The 14,400-nt window shown below is 42.4% G+C and overlaps 1 protein-coding gene across 1 annotated transcript in view; it reads left to right on the top strand.

The window, feature by feature from the left end:
- Positions 1 to 14,400, top strand: part of IRAK1 (interleukin 1 receptor associated kinase 1) — a 188,404-nt gene that overhangs the window by 167,433 nt on the left and 6,571 nt on the right. The window contains exon 12 of the mRNA XM_082264522.1: positions 9,275 to 9,400. Within this exon, the coding sequence (XP_082120648.1) occupies positions 9,275 to 9,400 (126 nt within the window). The remainder of the gene's footprint in view (positions 1 to 9,274; positions 9,401 to 14,400) is intronic.

Genomic DNA, 14,400 nt, shown 5'->3' on the forward strand with positions numbered 1-14,400 from the left:
GGGGGGGTAGTTGGGATGATCATGCAGGGGTCAGCAGGGTCTCCCACATCAGTGTTGGCAGCTGCCAGCTCAGTTCCAGGTACTTGTACAGCCTCCTCCAGTCCTGGGGGGGTTGATGCTCCTGTCCTGGGGCAAGTACAGTTGCAGCCAGCCCAGCAGCCCGAGCCAGTCAACTGCATCCCGACTCTCTGGCGTGCCCTTCCTCTGCCTCCCTCTGAGATCCAGGAGTTGTAATTTGCTAGCTGCGCTGCTCTAAGTTCTCCACTCACTGGGAGCTTGAGCGCGCATGGACTACAACTCCCAGAATGCAATAGTCGGCCGCCGCAGCCGTGCCCCTGGCCTGACTTCCTCTGAATATAACAAAAATGGCAGCAGGCAGTCGGCGGCCACCGGCCGTTTTGAATATAAATTAGGGTGGCCCGGGGGACAATTGCCACCCCGCCCCTGGTCTGGAGTTCCGTGGCCGGTGGGCCGCATTGCCTGTGGTTCCGGGCCGCAGGTTGGACATGCCTTGTGTTGCGCAACATTCATATAAATCTTTATAAAGTGCAAGAACTTTTCATGACTTTTCATGAGCAATATTTTTGAGCCATATGGACACTTGATGGTTTTTTGAGCCATATGGACACTTGATGTTGTTATTTTTGTGTATTGATGATGTTTTGTACATTTTATCACATTGATTAGTATAGATTTATATGAATGTTGCGTTACACTAATATTAAATTTTTTGATTTGTAGAGGGAAGTGAAAACACTTTTGAGTGTTAGCGGCAACTAGTTTATTAATATTCATTTTACTTGGTAAAGGAGAGGTTGTGCTGATTATTTTCAGTTTCAGCCCAAATTCTCTTAAACGGCGAGACACTGTATGGCGAGACCGATCCTTAACCACTTAACCCCCGGAGGATTTGGCTGCTAAACTACCAGGGGGTATTTTGCGATTCGGCACTGCGTGATTTTAACGGACAATTGCGCGGTCGTGTGACACTGTACCTAAACAAATTTGACGTCCTTTTTTTCCCACAAACAGAGCTTTCTTTTGGTGGTATTTGATCACCTGTGCGCTTTTTACTTTTTGCGCTATAAACAAAAAAAGAGCGTAAATTTTGCAAAAATAACAATATTTTTCACATTTTTTTATATGAAATTCCCCCCCAAAAAAAATGTAAAAATCAAAATTTTTTAACATTTTCGGCCAATTTGTTTTATGCTACATATGTTTGGTAAAAAAAAATCGCAAAAAGCGTATTTTTATTGGTTTGCGCAAAAGTTATCGCGTTTACTAACAAAGGGAAAGATTTTTGTCATTTGTTTTTTTTTAACGCGTAATGGCGGCGATCTGCGATTTTTTTTTTTTTGCGGTACTGCGACATTGGGGCGGACGGATCGGACCCTTGACTGACATTTTTGACACTTTTGGGGTTACCAGTGACATTTCTACAGTAATCAGTGCTATAAATATGCACTGTTACTGTAAAAATACACTGGTAGTGAAGGGGTTAACTTTATTTGAGAGGGAGGGGCTGTGTGTGTCCCTAGGGGCGTGATTCTTACTGTGATTGGCTGTGACTTGAGGTGTAAGGACACTGATCAACGGATCTACATAGTAGAACCGTCTGATCAGTGTTTTTACACCGAGGAGAATGACAGGCAGCTTGTTTACACAAGCCGCTTGACTTTCTCCCTCTCCCCCGACGATCGCCGAGTGACCCTAATTAACGTCACTTTGCCTGTGAGGGGCTGACTGCCGCAGTAAATATACTGTGAGCAGTCGGCAAGCGGTTAAGCTGGATATACACTATCCAACTTTTGTGGTTAGATTTCCTTCAGATTTACCTTTTCTATGTACAAGGGCCTGCCAGATTGCATACTAATTGAAAGTGTTTAGGTTTGACCTCATATTATATGGTTTTGGTAAGTCTAAAGGAAAAAGTCTTCAGAAAATCTTATAGTGTGTATGGCCCATTACTCTGTTCAGCGTTGAATAGCTGCAGTGTTAAACTGATTGCCCATTGGAGATCCTGTCCTCTCTTGCATTTGTCTTTTGTGAATGACCAGCCTTACATAGTTACATAGTTAGTTAGGTTGAAAAAAGACACAAGTCCATCTGGCTCAACCAATAAAAAAAAAAAAAAAACCCGTAAAGAAAACCCAACCATACAATCCCATTTTCTTGGGGGACTTCAATGAGTTTGTGAGGCTCTAAAGATGCAATATTCTAGAACATTCTAGATTTGGAATGACAAACTTCTCTTGCTATGGCTGAAAGGCGTACCCTTTAGCATGCTGCCGGAGGGTTTCAGTCACTTTATAGCAGCTCACCATCTTGCAAAGTCAGGAAAAACTGGAAAGTTAGGCTGCCAGTTAAATACGGGTTGTCAGATAATTAAAGAAATTAGCACAAGGTGCCAGGTTAACTCCAATAACTGGGAGGTATCTGAAAGTGTTCTCTAATTTTAAACCGTGTTCTTTTTCAAATCCCATTGAAGTTTTTTATTCGGTGCTTCAAAATATATGCAACAACTGAAATCTGCTTAACGAAACCGCTTTTTTACTCCTGTTTAGATCATTTCAAATAGGACTAAGCAGTGACCTTGAAATTAGGAAATTGTAGGTTGTTCTCTCATTTTTATCTCCAGTGTGTGTGTGTGTGTGTGTGTGTGTATATATATATACACACACGTGCACACACACTACTGTGCAAAAGTCTGAGGCTGGTGTGAAAAAATGCTGTAGATGAAGAATACTTTCAGAAATAGAAGTATTAATAGTTTATATCAAATAACAAAATGGAAAGTAAATGAACAGAAGAGAAATCCAAATCAAATCAATTATTGGTTTGACCTATCCTTTCCCTTCAAAACAGCATCTATTTTTCTAGGTACACTTGCACACAGTTTTCTAACTACTTCAGCTCTGGAAGGTTTTACCTCCTTAATGACCAGGTCATTTTTTGAGATTCAGCACTGTTACTTTAACAATTGCGTGGTCATGCGATGCTGCACCCAAATACAATTTTCCCCACAAATAGAGCTTTCTTTTGGTGGTATTTGATCACCTCTGCGTTTTTTAGATTTTGCGCTATAAACAAAAAAAGTGCAACAATTTTGTGAAAAAAAAAAAACACACTATTTTTTACTTTCTGCTATAAAACATTTCCAATAAAGAAAATTTAAAAAATCTACATTTTTTATCAGTTTAGGCCAATTTGTATTCTGCTACATATTTTTGGTAAAGAAAATCCCAAAAAGCGTATTTTAATTGGTTTGCGCAAAAGTTATGGCGGATATATTTTTGGACTTTTTATTTTTTTTATTAGTAATGGCGGCAATCAGCGATTTTTAGCGGGACTGCGACATTGTAGCGGACAGATCGGACCCCTAACTGACATTTTTGACACTTTTTGGGGACCAGTGACATTACTACAGTAATCAGTGCTAAATAATATGCACTGTTACTGTATAAATGACACTGGGGGTGATCAAGGGGTTAAGTGTGCTCCTAAATATGCTTGCTAACTGTGGTGGTGGGGAGGGCTCTGAGACAGGCACACAGAGATTGGTGTTTCAGCTTAGCTGAGACACGTGATCCCTCTGTGCCTGTCTGACAGGAGAGTCACCTGCTTTGTCTATTCATTTCAAAGGCAGGCGTCTCTTCTGTCAGTTTCCCCAAAGATCGCGGGAGGTCGGCGGTGATTGAGCCTGCTACTCCCGCAGTCTGACTCCCGCTGTGTCTAATCACAGCGGGAGCGCGGCTCCGGTGGCGTACGCGAGGCGGAGACCACGTGCAAATAATCACGTACATGTACGTGATTATGCGCAGGCGAGCCGTCCTGCCACAGTAAATCTGCGTGGGGCAGTCGGCAGGTAGGTTGTTCCAAACATCCTGTGGATGACGGCTGCCTCAAATCCTTCATGTAATCCCAGACAGATTCCATGATGTTGTGATCAGGGCTCTGTGGAAGCCAAACCATCACTCCCAAGACTCCTCGTTGTTCTTTACACTGAGGATAGTTCTTAAAATGAAACTTTAGTCAGAAAATTAAGTCCTGCTAGATCACTTCATGCTGGCCCCTTTTGCAGGTTAAAAATCCAGTAATACTTTGTCTCGCTCTGCACATGCTCGGTTGCTGACTATTTTATAGACTGTGCTGAATTAGTAGGGGCTGATCTGCTGACAGCCTAAAGATCTACAGCTGTTCAGGGCTGTGGGCTTCAGCAAAATGGTAGCCTCCGTCAAGTAGAAACAGGAGCAATGCTGGAGGCAACGTTCAGCACACCCTAATTTTGGTAACATAGTTAAGAAATTGAAATGTATGTTCCTTGCTAAAGAACATTATTTTTATCAAGTTTTTATGGTTAAATGTTTGGGGTGTGTTTGGGCTGTATGTTTGGAGTCGTCCTGCTGCAGAAAAAATTGACGCAAAAGACAGTCTGGTTGAAAAAAGACACAAGCCCATCCAGTTCAACCCCTTTAGAGAAAAAAAAACACACACACAAATGTATTGCCAATCACACCTCCCTGATGGTATGGTATGATGGATAAGTATTTGCCTGTATTTCTCAGCATTGAGGACACCATTGATCTTCACCAAATCTCCATTTGTATAAATATGCCCCAAACTTAGAAGGAACCTCCACCATGCTTCACAGTTGCCTGCAGGCACTCATTATTGTACCACTCTCCAGCCCTTCACCAACAAACTGCCTTCTGCTACAGCCAAATATTTCCATTTAGGCTCATCAGCCAAGAGCACCTGCTGCCATTTTTTTTGCACCCCAGTTCCTATGTTTTCGTGCATAGTTGGGTCGCTTAGCCTTGTTTCCATGTCGGAAGTATGGTATTTTGGCTGCAGTTCTTCCATGAAGAACACTTCTGGCCAAACTTCTCCGGACAGTAGATGGGTGTACCTAGATCCCACTGGTTTCTGCCAGTTCTGTGCTGATGGCACTGCTGGACATCTTCCGATGGTGAAGAGAAGTAAGCATGGAAATCTTTGCCTGGGAGAGACCTTGCTGATGCAGTAGAACTACCTTGTGTCTTGTTTCTGTGCTTAGTCTTGCCATGGTGTAGGATCTGCGACATGAAAGTGTCTTCCACAACCTCTGTAAAAAAAATAAAGGGGAAAAAACAGAAGCACCTTCAAGTGTAGACAGAAACACTAAAATGTATTAAAAGCAGTATAATTGGAAACTCACTTAGAAGACAATAGGTGAAGACATGTTATCAACCATCGCCGGCAGATGATCGCTGCAAGCACTGCTGGTGCTCATTGAGACTCGGGAACTCAGGAAGCCAGCTGTGTGAGATGGAGGACCGAGACTGAGGACTGGAGCACTCATGGACCACAGCGCTGGGCGTTTTGATGTCTTGCAATGTGTTTTAAAGCATACGCACTGTGAATGGAGTGACAAGTGCATTGCTTTGTCAAGCAATCTACAGAGGATGTTACAACCTTCTATATATAGTGGATGGTTCAGAAGCCAATAGACTGCTAACACCTTGACTTGCGCTTAACTTTCTAGAGACCCCAAAGTAGAATATAAACTAGAGGCTGATCAATTAATAGCACAAGCTGTAGAAAGTGGAATTATTGATAAATCAGCAGCTTTCTTTCTGTGCAGGGAGTTCTATCGAAACCCATATTTTTATGATTTGCTTAAAATTCATAAGAACCAAGAAACCCCTCCAGGAAGACCAATTATTGCTGCTATGGAGAGCCTTACAACTGGCTTCTCACAATATATTGATCAGTTCTTGGAGCCACTAGCACAAGGTCTGCAGTCTTTTATACACGATGGTACTAATCTGGTGGAACTCCTTGCACCTTTATAATTGGGAACCCAGTTATCTCTGGGTGTCCCTTGACCTCAGTTCTTTCCTGATGTCATCACGCCTAGCATTGCGTTCCAGTCCTCCATCTCACACAGCTGGCTTCCTGAGTTCCCGCGTCTCAACAAGTGGCAGCAGCTTCCCAGTGGTGCTTGTGGCGATCATTCGCCAGTGATGGTTGATTACATGTCTTCACCTGTTTACTTTACTGGGCGTTGTCAATTATACCGCTTTTAATACATTTTAGTGTTTGTCTACACTTAGTGCCGGTTCACACTAATACGACTTGTCAGGCGACTTGGTCAGCCTGGCAAGTCGTGCACGGTCGCGGTCATTGAGTAGTACAGGAGCCGTTCTAATAGGAGCGACACAAGTCGCTCCGACTTAGAAAAAGGGTCCTGTACTACTTCGGGGCGACCTGGAGGCGACTTGCATTGACTTCCATTATGTGAAGTCCGTGCAAGTCGCGCTGAAGTCACGCTGCACGCGACTTCACAGGTCGCCCCACTAAGTCGGAGCGACCTAGTGTGAACGGAGGCTTAGAGGCGCTGTGGTTTTTTTGCCCCCTTATTTCTACATGTGTTGGAGGTTGCTTCTGCTCCTTACAAGAGGGTTGCCCTTACTGGATGGACAATTGATTCTTATCTCATCCATCAATGGACTTATAATATTGCGACTTTGATTTTTGAACTTTGTTATCTTAGAAGTGATTAATTATTACGCGCCTTGTTTCCCACTTATCTTCCACATCGTCTTCTTAGGCTGGCCTTACATTATACAATTTTCTTACAATTTTCTTTAGCTGTACCTTCGACTATGTAGTATAAAGGCCTGCCTAATGGGATACAATTGAAAGTGTTGTTTTGGACTCGTATTATATGGTTTTTGGTAAATCTAACAGAAAATTTCACAAGAAGGTTGAACATGTATGGCCAGCCTAAGCAACAGTTTGGCTGTTCCTCCTTCCGTTTTAAAGGGTAACTCCACTTTTGTTGAGAAAAAAAAAAACCTTCCCCCCTGGGTGATTATTGTACATTACATGGATTGTAACAAACTTTGTTGCAGATTCCTACCTTTTGTTATTCTTAAAAAATCATTGTATGTTCCTCTGTGCTGAGTCGGTCAAATGGGAGTGGTTTCATAATTATCTGTCAGCTGTGGAAGCTGCAGGGCACTAATAAGGAAATTGCTGGTCCTGCATCCCTTTAGACGTGTTCCTATTGGAAAGATCTCACCAAAAATTACATTTTTGTTGCAGGGGATGCCAGAAATCTGACTTGTATCTTAAGCAGACTTCTGGGAAAATTGGTGAGCCAATCACACAAGCAGGAAATTATGTTTTTGGGGGTGTGGTCAGTATACATTCTGTATACAGAACACCTCCAGGTGGCCATATTACATTGCAATTTCAGAAAATTACAACAGCTGCAGATTGAAAAGGAAAGGTCATTTTTAATAACATTGATGCCCCTTTCACCCCCTTCCGTCTGTTGGACGGAGTCCGTTTTTCTCAGCGGGGGATTGATCCACCGATCCCCCGCTGAGCAGGAGGATGACAGCTGTGTCTCCGCGCTGTGTGTGGAGACACAGCTGTCAGTTCCCCATGCATCTCTATGGGGGAAATCGAATGGGTCCGTTCTCATCCGATGCCATCCGATCTGCTGGACGGATGGAAAATACGGTTTCCATCCGTCCAGATTTGACGGATTGGATGGGATCAGATGTCAGCGGACATGTTTCCACTGACATCCGATGCCCCATAGGGATGCATGGGGGGACCGTTCAGATCCGCCAAAAAAACGGACAGGCGGATCTGAACGGTCCGCCTGTGTGAAAGAGCCCTTAATCACAATGTGAATTGTGTTGCAATTGTATACGCTATTGTTTTCTTTATTTGCTATTTTTTTCCCTAACGGAAGTGGAGTTACCCTTTTAAGTCTGCTACACAGCTTTTTCAGTTAATGACGGTCTTTCAGCTTACATATGAAACTGATGATTATTCGCACCTGCTTGGTATAATTTGTAAATCATACACCTGACTCTAATCCTACAAAATCCTTGTGCAAGTGTAAGAATTGATGCTGGTTCAAAACCAAAGAGTAGTCACACCAAACATTGATATGATTTAGATTTTTCTTCTGTTTGCTCAGTTTACATTTTGTGAACTGATAAAATAAAAACTATTAAAATATATATTTTTAACCACTTTAACTCCACTCACATTGCTGCTACTGCAGCAATATGGCTCGTTATCGTCCAGCGACGTAGACCTACGTCGCTGGACTCCGCCTCTTGTGGGCAGCGCGCGCACGCCGCCGGAGGCTCGCTCCCCTGTGTTCAGTCACAGCGGGAGTCGGGCCAGGGGAGGAGTGGCGGCGATCGCCGCTGCTCTTCCCCGATCGTCGGGGAATCTAGTTTGGAGATCTGCCTGCTTGTGTAAACAGAGCGGGCGGATCTCTTAAGTGACAGGCAGGGACAGATAGCAGGGTTCAGCATAGCTGAACATGCGATCTGTCCCTGTGTCACTGTCACCTCCCCCCACACACGTTAGTAAGCACCAGGCATACATTAACCCCTCCCTCTCCAATAAAATTAACCCCTTCCCTGCCAGTGTCGTTTTTACAGTAACAGTGCATATATATAGCACTGATTACTGCAGTAATGTCACTGGTAACCCCAAAAGTGTCAAAAATGTCAGTCAAGGGTCCGATCTGTCCGCCGCAATGTCGCAGTCCTGCAGAAAAAATCGCAGATCGCCGCCATTATGCGTTAAAAAAAAACACCAAAAATTACAGAAATCTTTCCCTTAGTTAGTAAACGCAATAACTTTTGCGCATACCAATCAAAATACACTTATTGTGATTTTTTTTACCAAACATATGTAGCAGAAAACAAATTGGCCAAAAATTTTAAAAAATTTGATTTTTACATTTTTTTGGGGGGGGGATTTCATATAAAAAAATGTTATAAATATTGTTATTTTTCAAAATAAACGCATTTTTTTGTTTATAGCACAAAAAGTAAAAATCGCACAGGTGATCAAATACCACCAAAAGAAAGCTCTGTTTGTGGGAAAAAAAGGACGTAAATTTCGTTTGGGTACGGCTTTGCACGACCGCGCAATTGTTAGTTAAAGTCGCACAGCGCCGAATCGCAAAAAGTGGCCTGGACGTAAGACAGCAAAATCCTCCGGTGGTAAAGTGGTTAAAAGCATTCTTGCTTTACAGCATTTCTTCACACCTGCCTAAAACTTTTGCACAGTACTGTGTATATGTTTTTTTCCTACTAGACCGTACATAGCTACTCGTGACCTTGAAGATCCCTGTGTATGAGGGCTTCATAAGTCACAAAGTTCAGTAGGACAGCCAGAAAAGTATATTTTTACTGTAAAGTGGAATGTTAGTGCTGTATTATTGTAAATGTCATCTTTCTCCTTCCAGCTATCTCAATGCCACATCACCAGATCGTCATGAATCCAGCCAAACAGAGATTTGTGGAGCAGCTGGCGCTATATGACCAGGGGAAAATAAACAGCCTAGAACTGTTGTACTCTGGAACCAGTCCAGGTAACAAGCTTTGCAGAGGTCTTCTGGCGCACATAGCCCTTCTCAGATGTTACTCTGATCACATCTTTACTCCTGCACAGTATTGCTTTATATCATTTTGACATATGATATCTAATATATTATCTAGGTCATTTAAATCTATCCATCTAGATATAACCAGTATTCTTAAAATATTAGTTTGTAGGGAAAAAAATTCCAAACAAATGTTTTGTGTTAAATGTTTTTGGGGACATTTTTACATTTTTTTTCTATATTTCTTGTGCAGCTTTTGTTCCTTTATCATAAATTTAGGATAGAAGAGCCGATGTTTCCTGAGATCACTTATAGCTGGTCAGCAGTATAATGCCTGGTACACACTACAACTCTTTTTTTTTTTTTTTTTTTTTTTTTCCCGTTAAACCCAGCGGGCCACTGTATTAACCATCTGAGCCGCTGTATTAACCATCCAAAGCTAGTACAGCAATCTCTACCCCCCCCCCCCCCCCAGCTGAGTTGTGTACTGACAAAGGGGCGGCCCCCTGCCAGAACACTCCGATCAGTGCCTTCTGCCATTGGCTGAGAGCAATGATCGGCAGTTGGTCGGCTGCTGGTTTTCCAGCATGCTCGCTCGACAGAAACCAGTCAGACCAACATAAACATGGGACAAATATTGGCAAGTTTTTTTTAACCGGGCGATGTCTCCTGACATTCGGCCCGTGTGTACTGGGCTTTATACATCATCTCTTGCCATTATTGGCAAGCAGATTCACACTCCCCTTTGTGATTGGTACACTCCTGCTGGCACCATGTAGACCCTATCAGATGGTCTGTGAAAATCATGTTGCAGAGTACGGAGCAGAATTCATATTATGGTAAACTCTGTGGATTTTCTGACTTACAGCAGACGTAAACCACTAAACAAATTGGCCACTTTTGTGCCCCTGGAAGCTTTTTATGCCATGATGTACAAGTATACGCATTATGGAAGGTTTATCAAGCAAAGTGCTGCGATGCCCAGCACTTTTATATTCACCTGGTTTGGATCTTTGGCCATCCTGGTTGCCTGGGCTGCGGTGACGTCACTCCCACGCACGGCAGTTACTTCTTTCTGGCACAGAATCAGGTCCAGACTGTGCACTGAGCTGCACATGCAGAGCATAGAGAACACAAACCTTCATGTCATACAAAAGCAGCCTGTCAGCACTTTTTACAAAACTGACTTCACTTCTACTTTTAGCACAGTTGCGGTGCGTTTACTTGATAGGATTCATAGCTCTTGTGCTTTTACCAGTTGCCTAGAATTTCACTTAAAGTAACTGTAAATTTAAATTGCTTTCCTAAAATAAAAAAAAAAGGTTTATATTTACTTGCTCTGTGCAATGCTATTGCACAGAGTGTCCCCTTACCTCCTCTTCTGGGGTTCCCCACTGGTGTTGTCCACTTCTCCCCTCCTGCGTGTGCCCCATAGCAAGCCCTGCGCTGTGGGGCACACATGCGGGTGCTCTTCTGAGCCATACTGTTTGTGTCAATAGACACACAGTAAAGTTCGCCCTTCCCTCTTCACTTGATTTGACTGACAGCAGCAGAAGCCATTGGCTCCCGCTGCTCTCAATCTGTCCTGTGAGATCAGAGAAAGGAGCTTCTGCAGACGGGCACAGGACTGGATCGAGAGAGGGCTCAGCCAAGGATTTGGGGAAAGAAAAAGCAGTGAGCCATTTTCCCCCTAATGCAGGCAATGTATTCAGGTACATTAGGTATAAAATGTCTTGACTTTTTATACCTTCTTTAATTTCTATGTCAAGCAAAACCTTTTTTTATGTTATGGGTAGAGTGGAGAAGGGTTAAAACCCCTGCCAGGTTTTACTTTTAAATACAATGTTAAAACTTCACAATATAAGCTTACTTCTCTAAGTTATAATACCTGTTTTATTTATTACTGTTATTTTAGCTCTCAATGTTGAACAGATTTTTTCTGGCAAACAGGTTTGGGTTTGGAACTGAGGAGGCACACGAATCATCTGGGTGGTAAAAATTGTCCTAATGGGAAACATAATTGAAATATTTCCCCAAAATCGGCCGATTGTCGGCTTGTTAGTATGATGCTTCCAACAACCGACTCCGACTTTTCGGCCGAATAAAATCTGGTGTGCAGGCTATAAAATTTTTGTTGGCCGTCAACACAACGGCCGATTTTCCGTCAGTCAGTACAGATTTCTGCAGACAAAAATCTGATGAGCAAGACTGGGCATTCTCAGAGAAGAAAAAACACACGGAAAGTAAACCAGCACATGACATCACTTCTGAAGCAGATTTTTGTTGGCTGTGAAAATTTGTGTGCAGTCTAGGCACATTCCAACCAACAAAACACCACTCTGGACAAAAGACGCACGATCGGTCGGCCGATAATCGTTGCGTGTGTACGAGGCATTAGTGAACAAGATGAAACCTAGCTGACTTCCATCATCCAAGTGTTTGCAAGCTAAAATGCTGTTTATTTTATTTGCGTGTGATTGGGTATTCTTTGCAAAGTGAAATTTCATCGCATTCACTAAGCTCTGGTTAAAATTCCCTTTGCAACCTTCCCTGAAAACTTCAGTCTGTTTGCCTTCTGTAAATAAACCTCTGCATGTCCGGAATAGTTTAGTACCTGGTAAATAGTTCAATTGTTAACACTTGGCTGAAACTGACGAAGATCAAGCTAAACAATTGGCTCATCCAGTCCAGTCTTACACATACATTTGCAAACCATATATGCAACGTTTTGGTTTAGGTTTATTGGACCTTTTAAAGTTAACCTATATTAAATCAGAATATAACTGTATCTGAGCATCACAACCTGAAAACTCTAAATCCTTTTTAATATTCAAAGCAAACTCCCCCATCCATCCATGTCTCAATGCTTTTTTTTGCTGAGTAATCACTTTAAACTAACACCCCCCCCCCCCTTAGCATTTCTAGCCATGGCCATCTTGAGTAAGGGCAGATGATTCATCTAATAATTACTTTCAGGAATCCATCTGCCCTTAGCTCAGGCATGCAGGTAGAAGGATGTGTTTAGATGAGAAAGCTCCTCCTCCCTTTCTCCAGATGAAAGAAATAAAAATGGCCATGAAGACTCCTGGGATGTATGAGATCTTTTTGGCCTAGAGACCAGGAAGCAACTAAAAAAAAGGTTTAAAATAAGTAAATGTAATAAACACTTTCCTATCTGGCGCAGCTCTGCACAGAAATCAATCCGCTTCCAGTTTTTATTGTCAAGCATTAATTGAACGGACGCTGAAGCAGATTGGCTACCATGATCAGCTGCACCAGATTCTGTAAATTTAGTAAATCTCCCACTTTGAGTCACTGATCTGCAGCAAGCATGTATTAAGTGAGGGCAGACTGAAGACGGAACATTTGATGTGCATACTTGTTTTGGATCATTGACAGCAAGAGAACAAGAATGTTCAGGAAGAGACCAGCATTGGCATGCTGCATTATTTTGTGCATTTCGTCTCATGTCTCAGTGCAAGTCAGTAGAAGTGTGGGAAATGAAAATTAACAGTCATACTCTCCTAGCTTGCTGCAGCTGTCTCCCGCCGGCTCTACACTGAGAACTGAGCACTCAAAGACTGGTAATCGCTCAGTTCTTGGCGGCGGTGACTGTCAGTCTCTGCTCTGTGCTCTGCCCCTCTAGCGCTCACTAGAGCTGGGGCTGGCTCAGGCTCTCAGGGATGCACTAGAGGCAGAGCCAGCTGCCGGTCATGCATCTGGGCTGGTACTGACAATATTGTTGGGATCCCTGCAGAGCCTGAACAGGCTCTGTGACATCAGCCCATAGCGAACTTTAGCCCGCTGTCAGCTGAATCTGGGTCACAGGAGTGCAGAACAAAGTGCTTTAGCCATACTTTAAAAACTCAGTGCATCTTAAATGCTAATATTGTTTAGTTTACTCTTTTATGCGTTTACATGTGTTAGGCCAATAACTTTCTGCTGCATGCTCCATGATGCAAAATAAAGCATAATTCATCTTGTAGACAAAAAAAAGTTCCTTTCTATAAATTCCCAGCTTAGTTTCTGCCCACCTTGGAGTTTTGGGTGTTCTGTCCAACTTTGTTTGATGCCCATCTGTGCCACCCATCAGTGCCGCCTATGAGTTCCCATCAGTGCTGCATATTAGTGCACCTTCATCCATGCCATCTCATCAGTGCCCTTCAGTGAAGGAGAAAAATTACTTATTTACAAAATATTGTAACCGAAACAAAGAAAAACATTTTTTTTTTCAAAATTTCCATTTTGTATTTTTATTTGTTTAGCAAAAAGTAAAAATGCAACAGTGATTAAATACCACCAAAAGAAAGCTCTATCTGTCTCAAAAATTATAAAAATTTTGTTTGGGTACAGCTTTACATGACCGTGCAATTGTCATTCAAAATGCAACAGCGCTGAAAGCTAAAAATTGGCCTGGGCAGAAAGAGGGTGAACGTGCCCAGTACTGAAGTGGTAAAGTAATAAAAACAAATAGGCAGAGTGGGAACCCCTCATAATAACCACAACACATGAGCAGACTCAGAACTCAAGCGCAACTATCTCACATAGTTATTAGTCGATAAAGGAAACCGTCAGACGTTTTAAAAAGACCCTCTCGCCAAATTTGACAAGGTCTACTTTGCAATAGATTGACAAAAATTTTTTTTTAAGAAAACACTATAGAATAATGCATGATACTAAATGTAATAAAAATAGATTTTGGGTTTACATACATACATGCACAGATCTTCTCCTTGAGATAAGACATCGGTAGATAATTCATTTTGCCAGCAAAGGGCACAAGCTAAAACATTGGGTCTTTGTGGGCTTACCTTTTAATTGGAAATTTCCATCATGAATCCTCTCCTGGAGATTCCTAATTATTATGTTTACCAACATACACATACACATTGTAGGCTCAGGTTACTTTTTCTCTTTTGTTCATCGACAGCCACAGCGCTCCATAAATCATAACTACTGGGTTATATTGCCTTCTCCAGGAGTAGGAC

This window comes from Pelophylax lessonae (assembly GCF_965119305.1).
Source record: "Pelophylax lessonae genome assembly, chromosome: 7".
In the NCBI taxonomy this organism is placed as follows: Eukaryota; Metazoa; Chordata; class Amphibia; order Anura; family Ranidae; genus Pelophylax; species Pelophylax lessonae.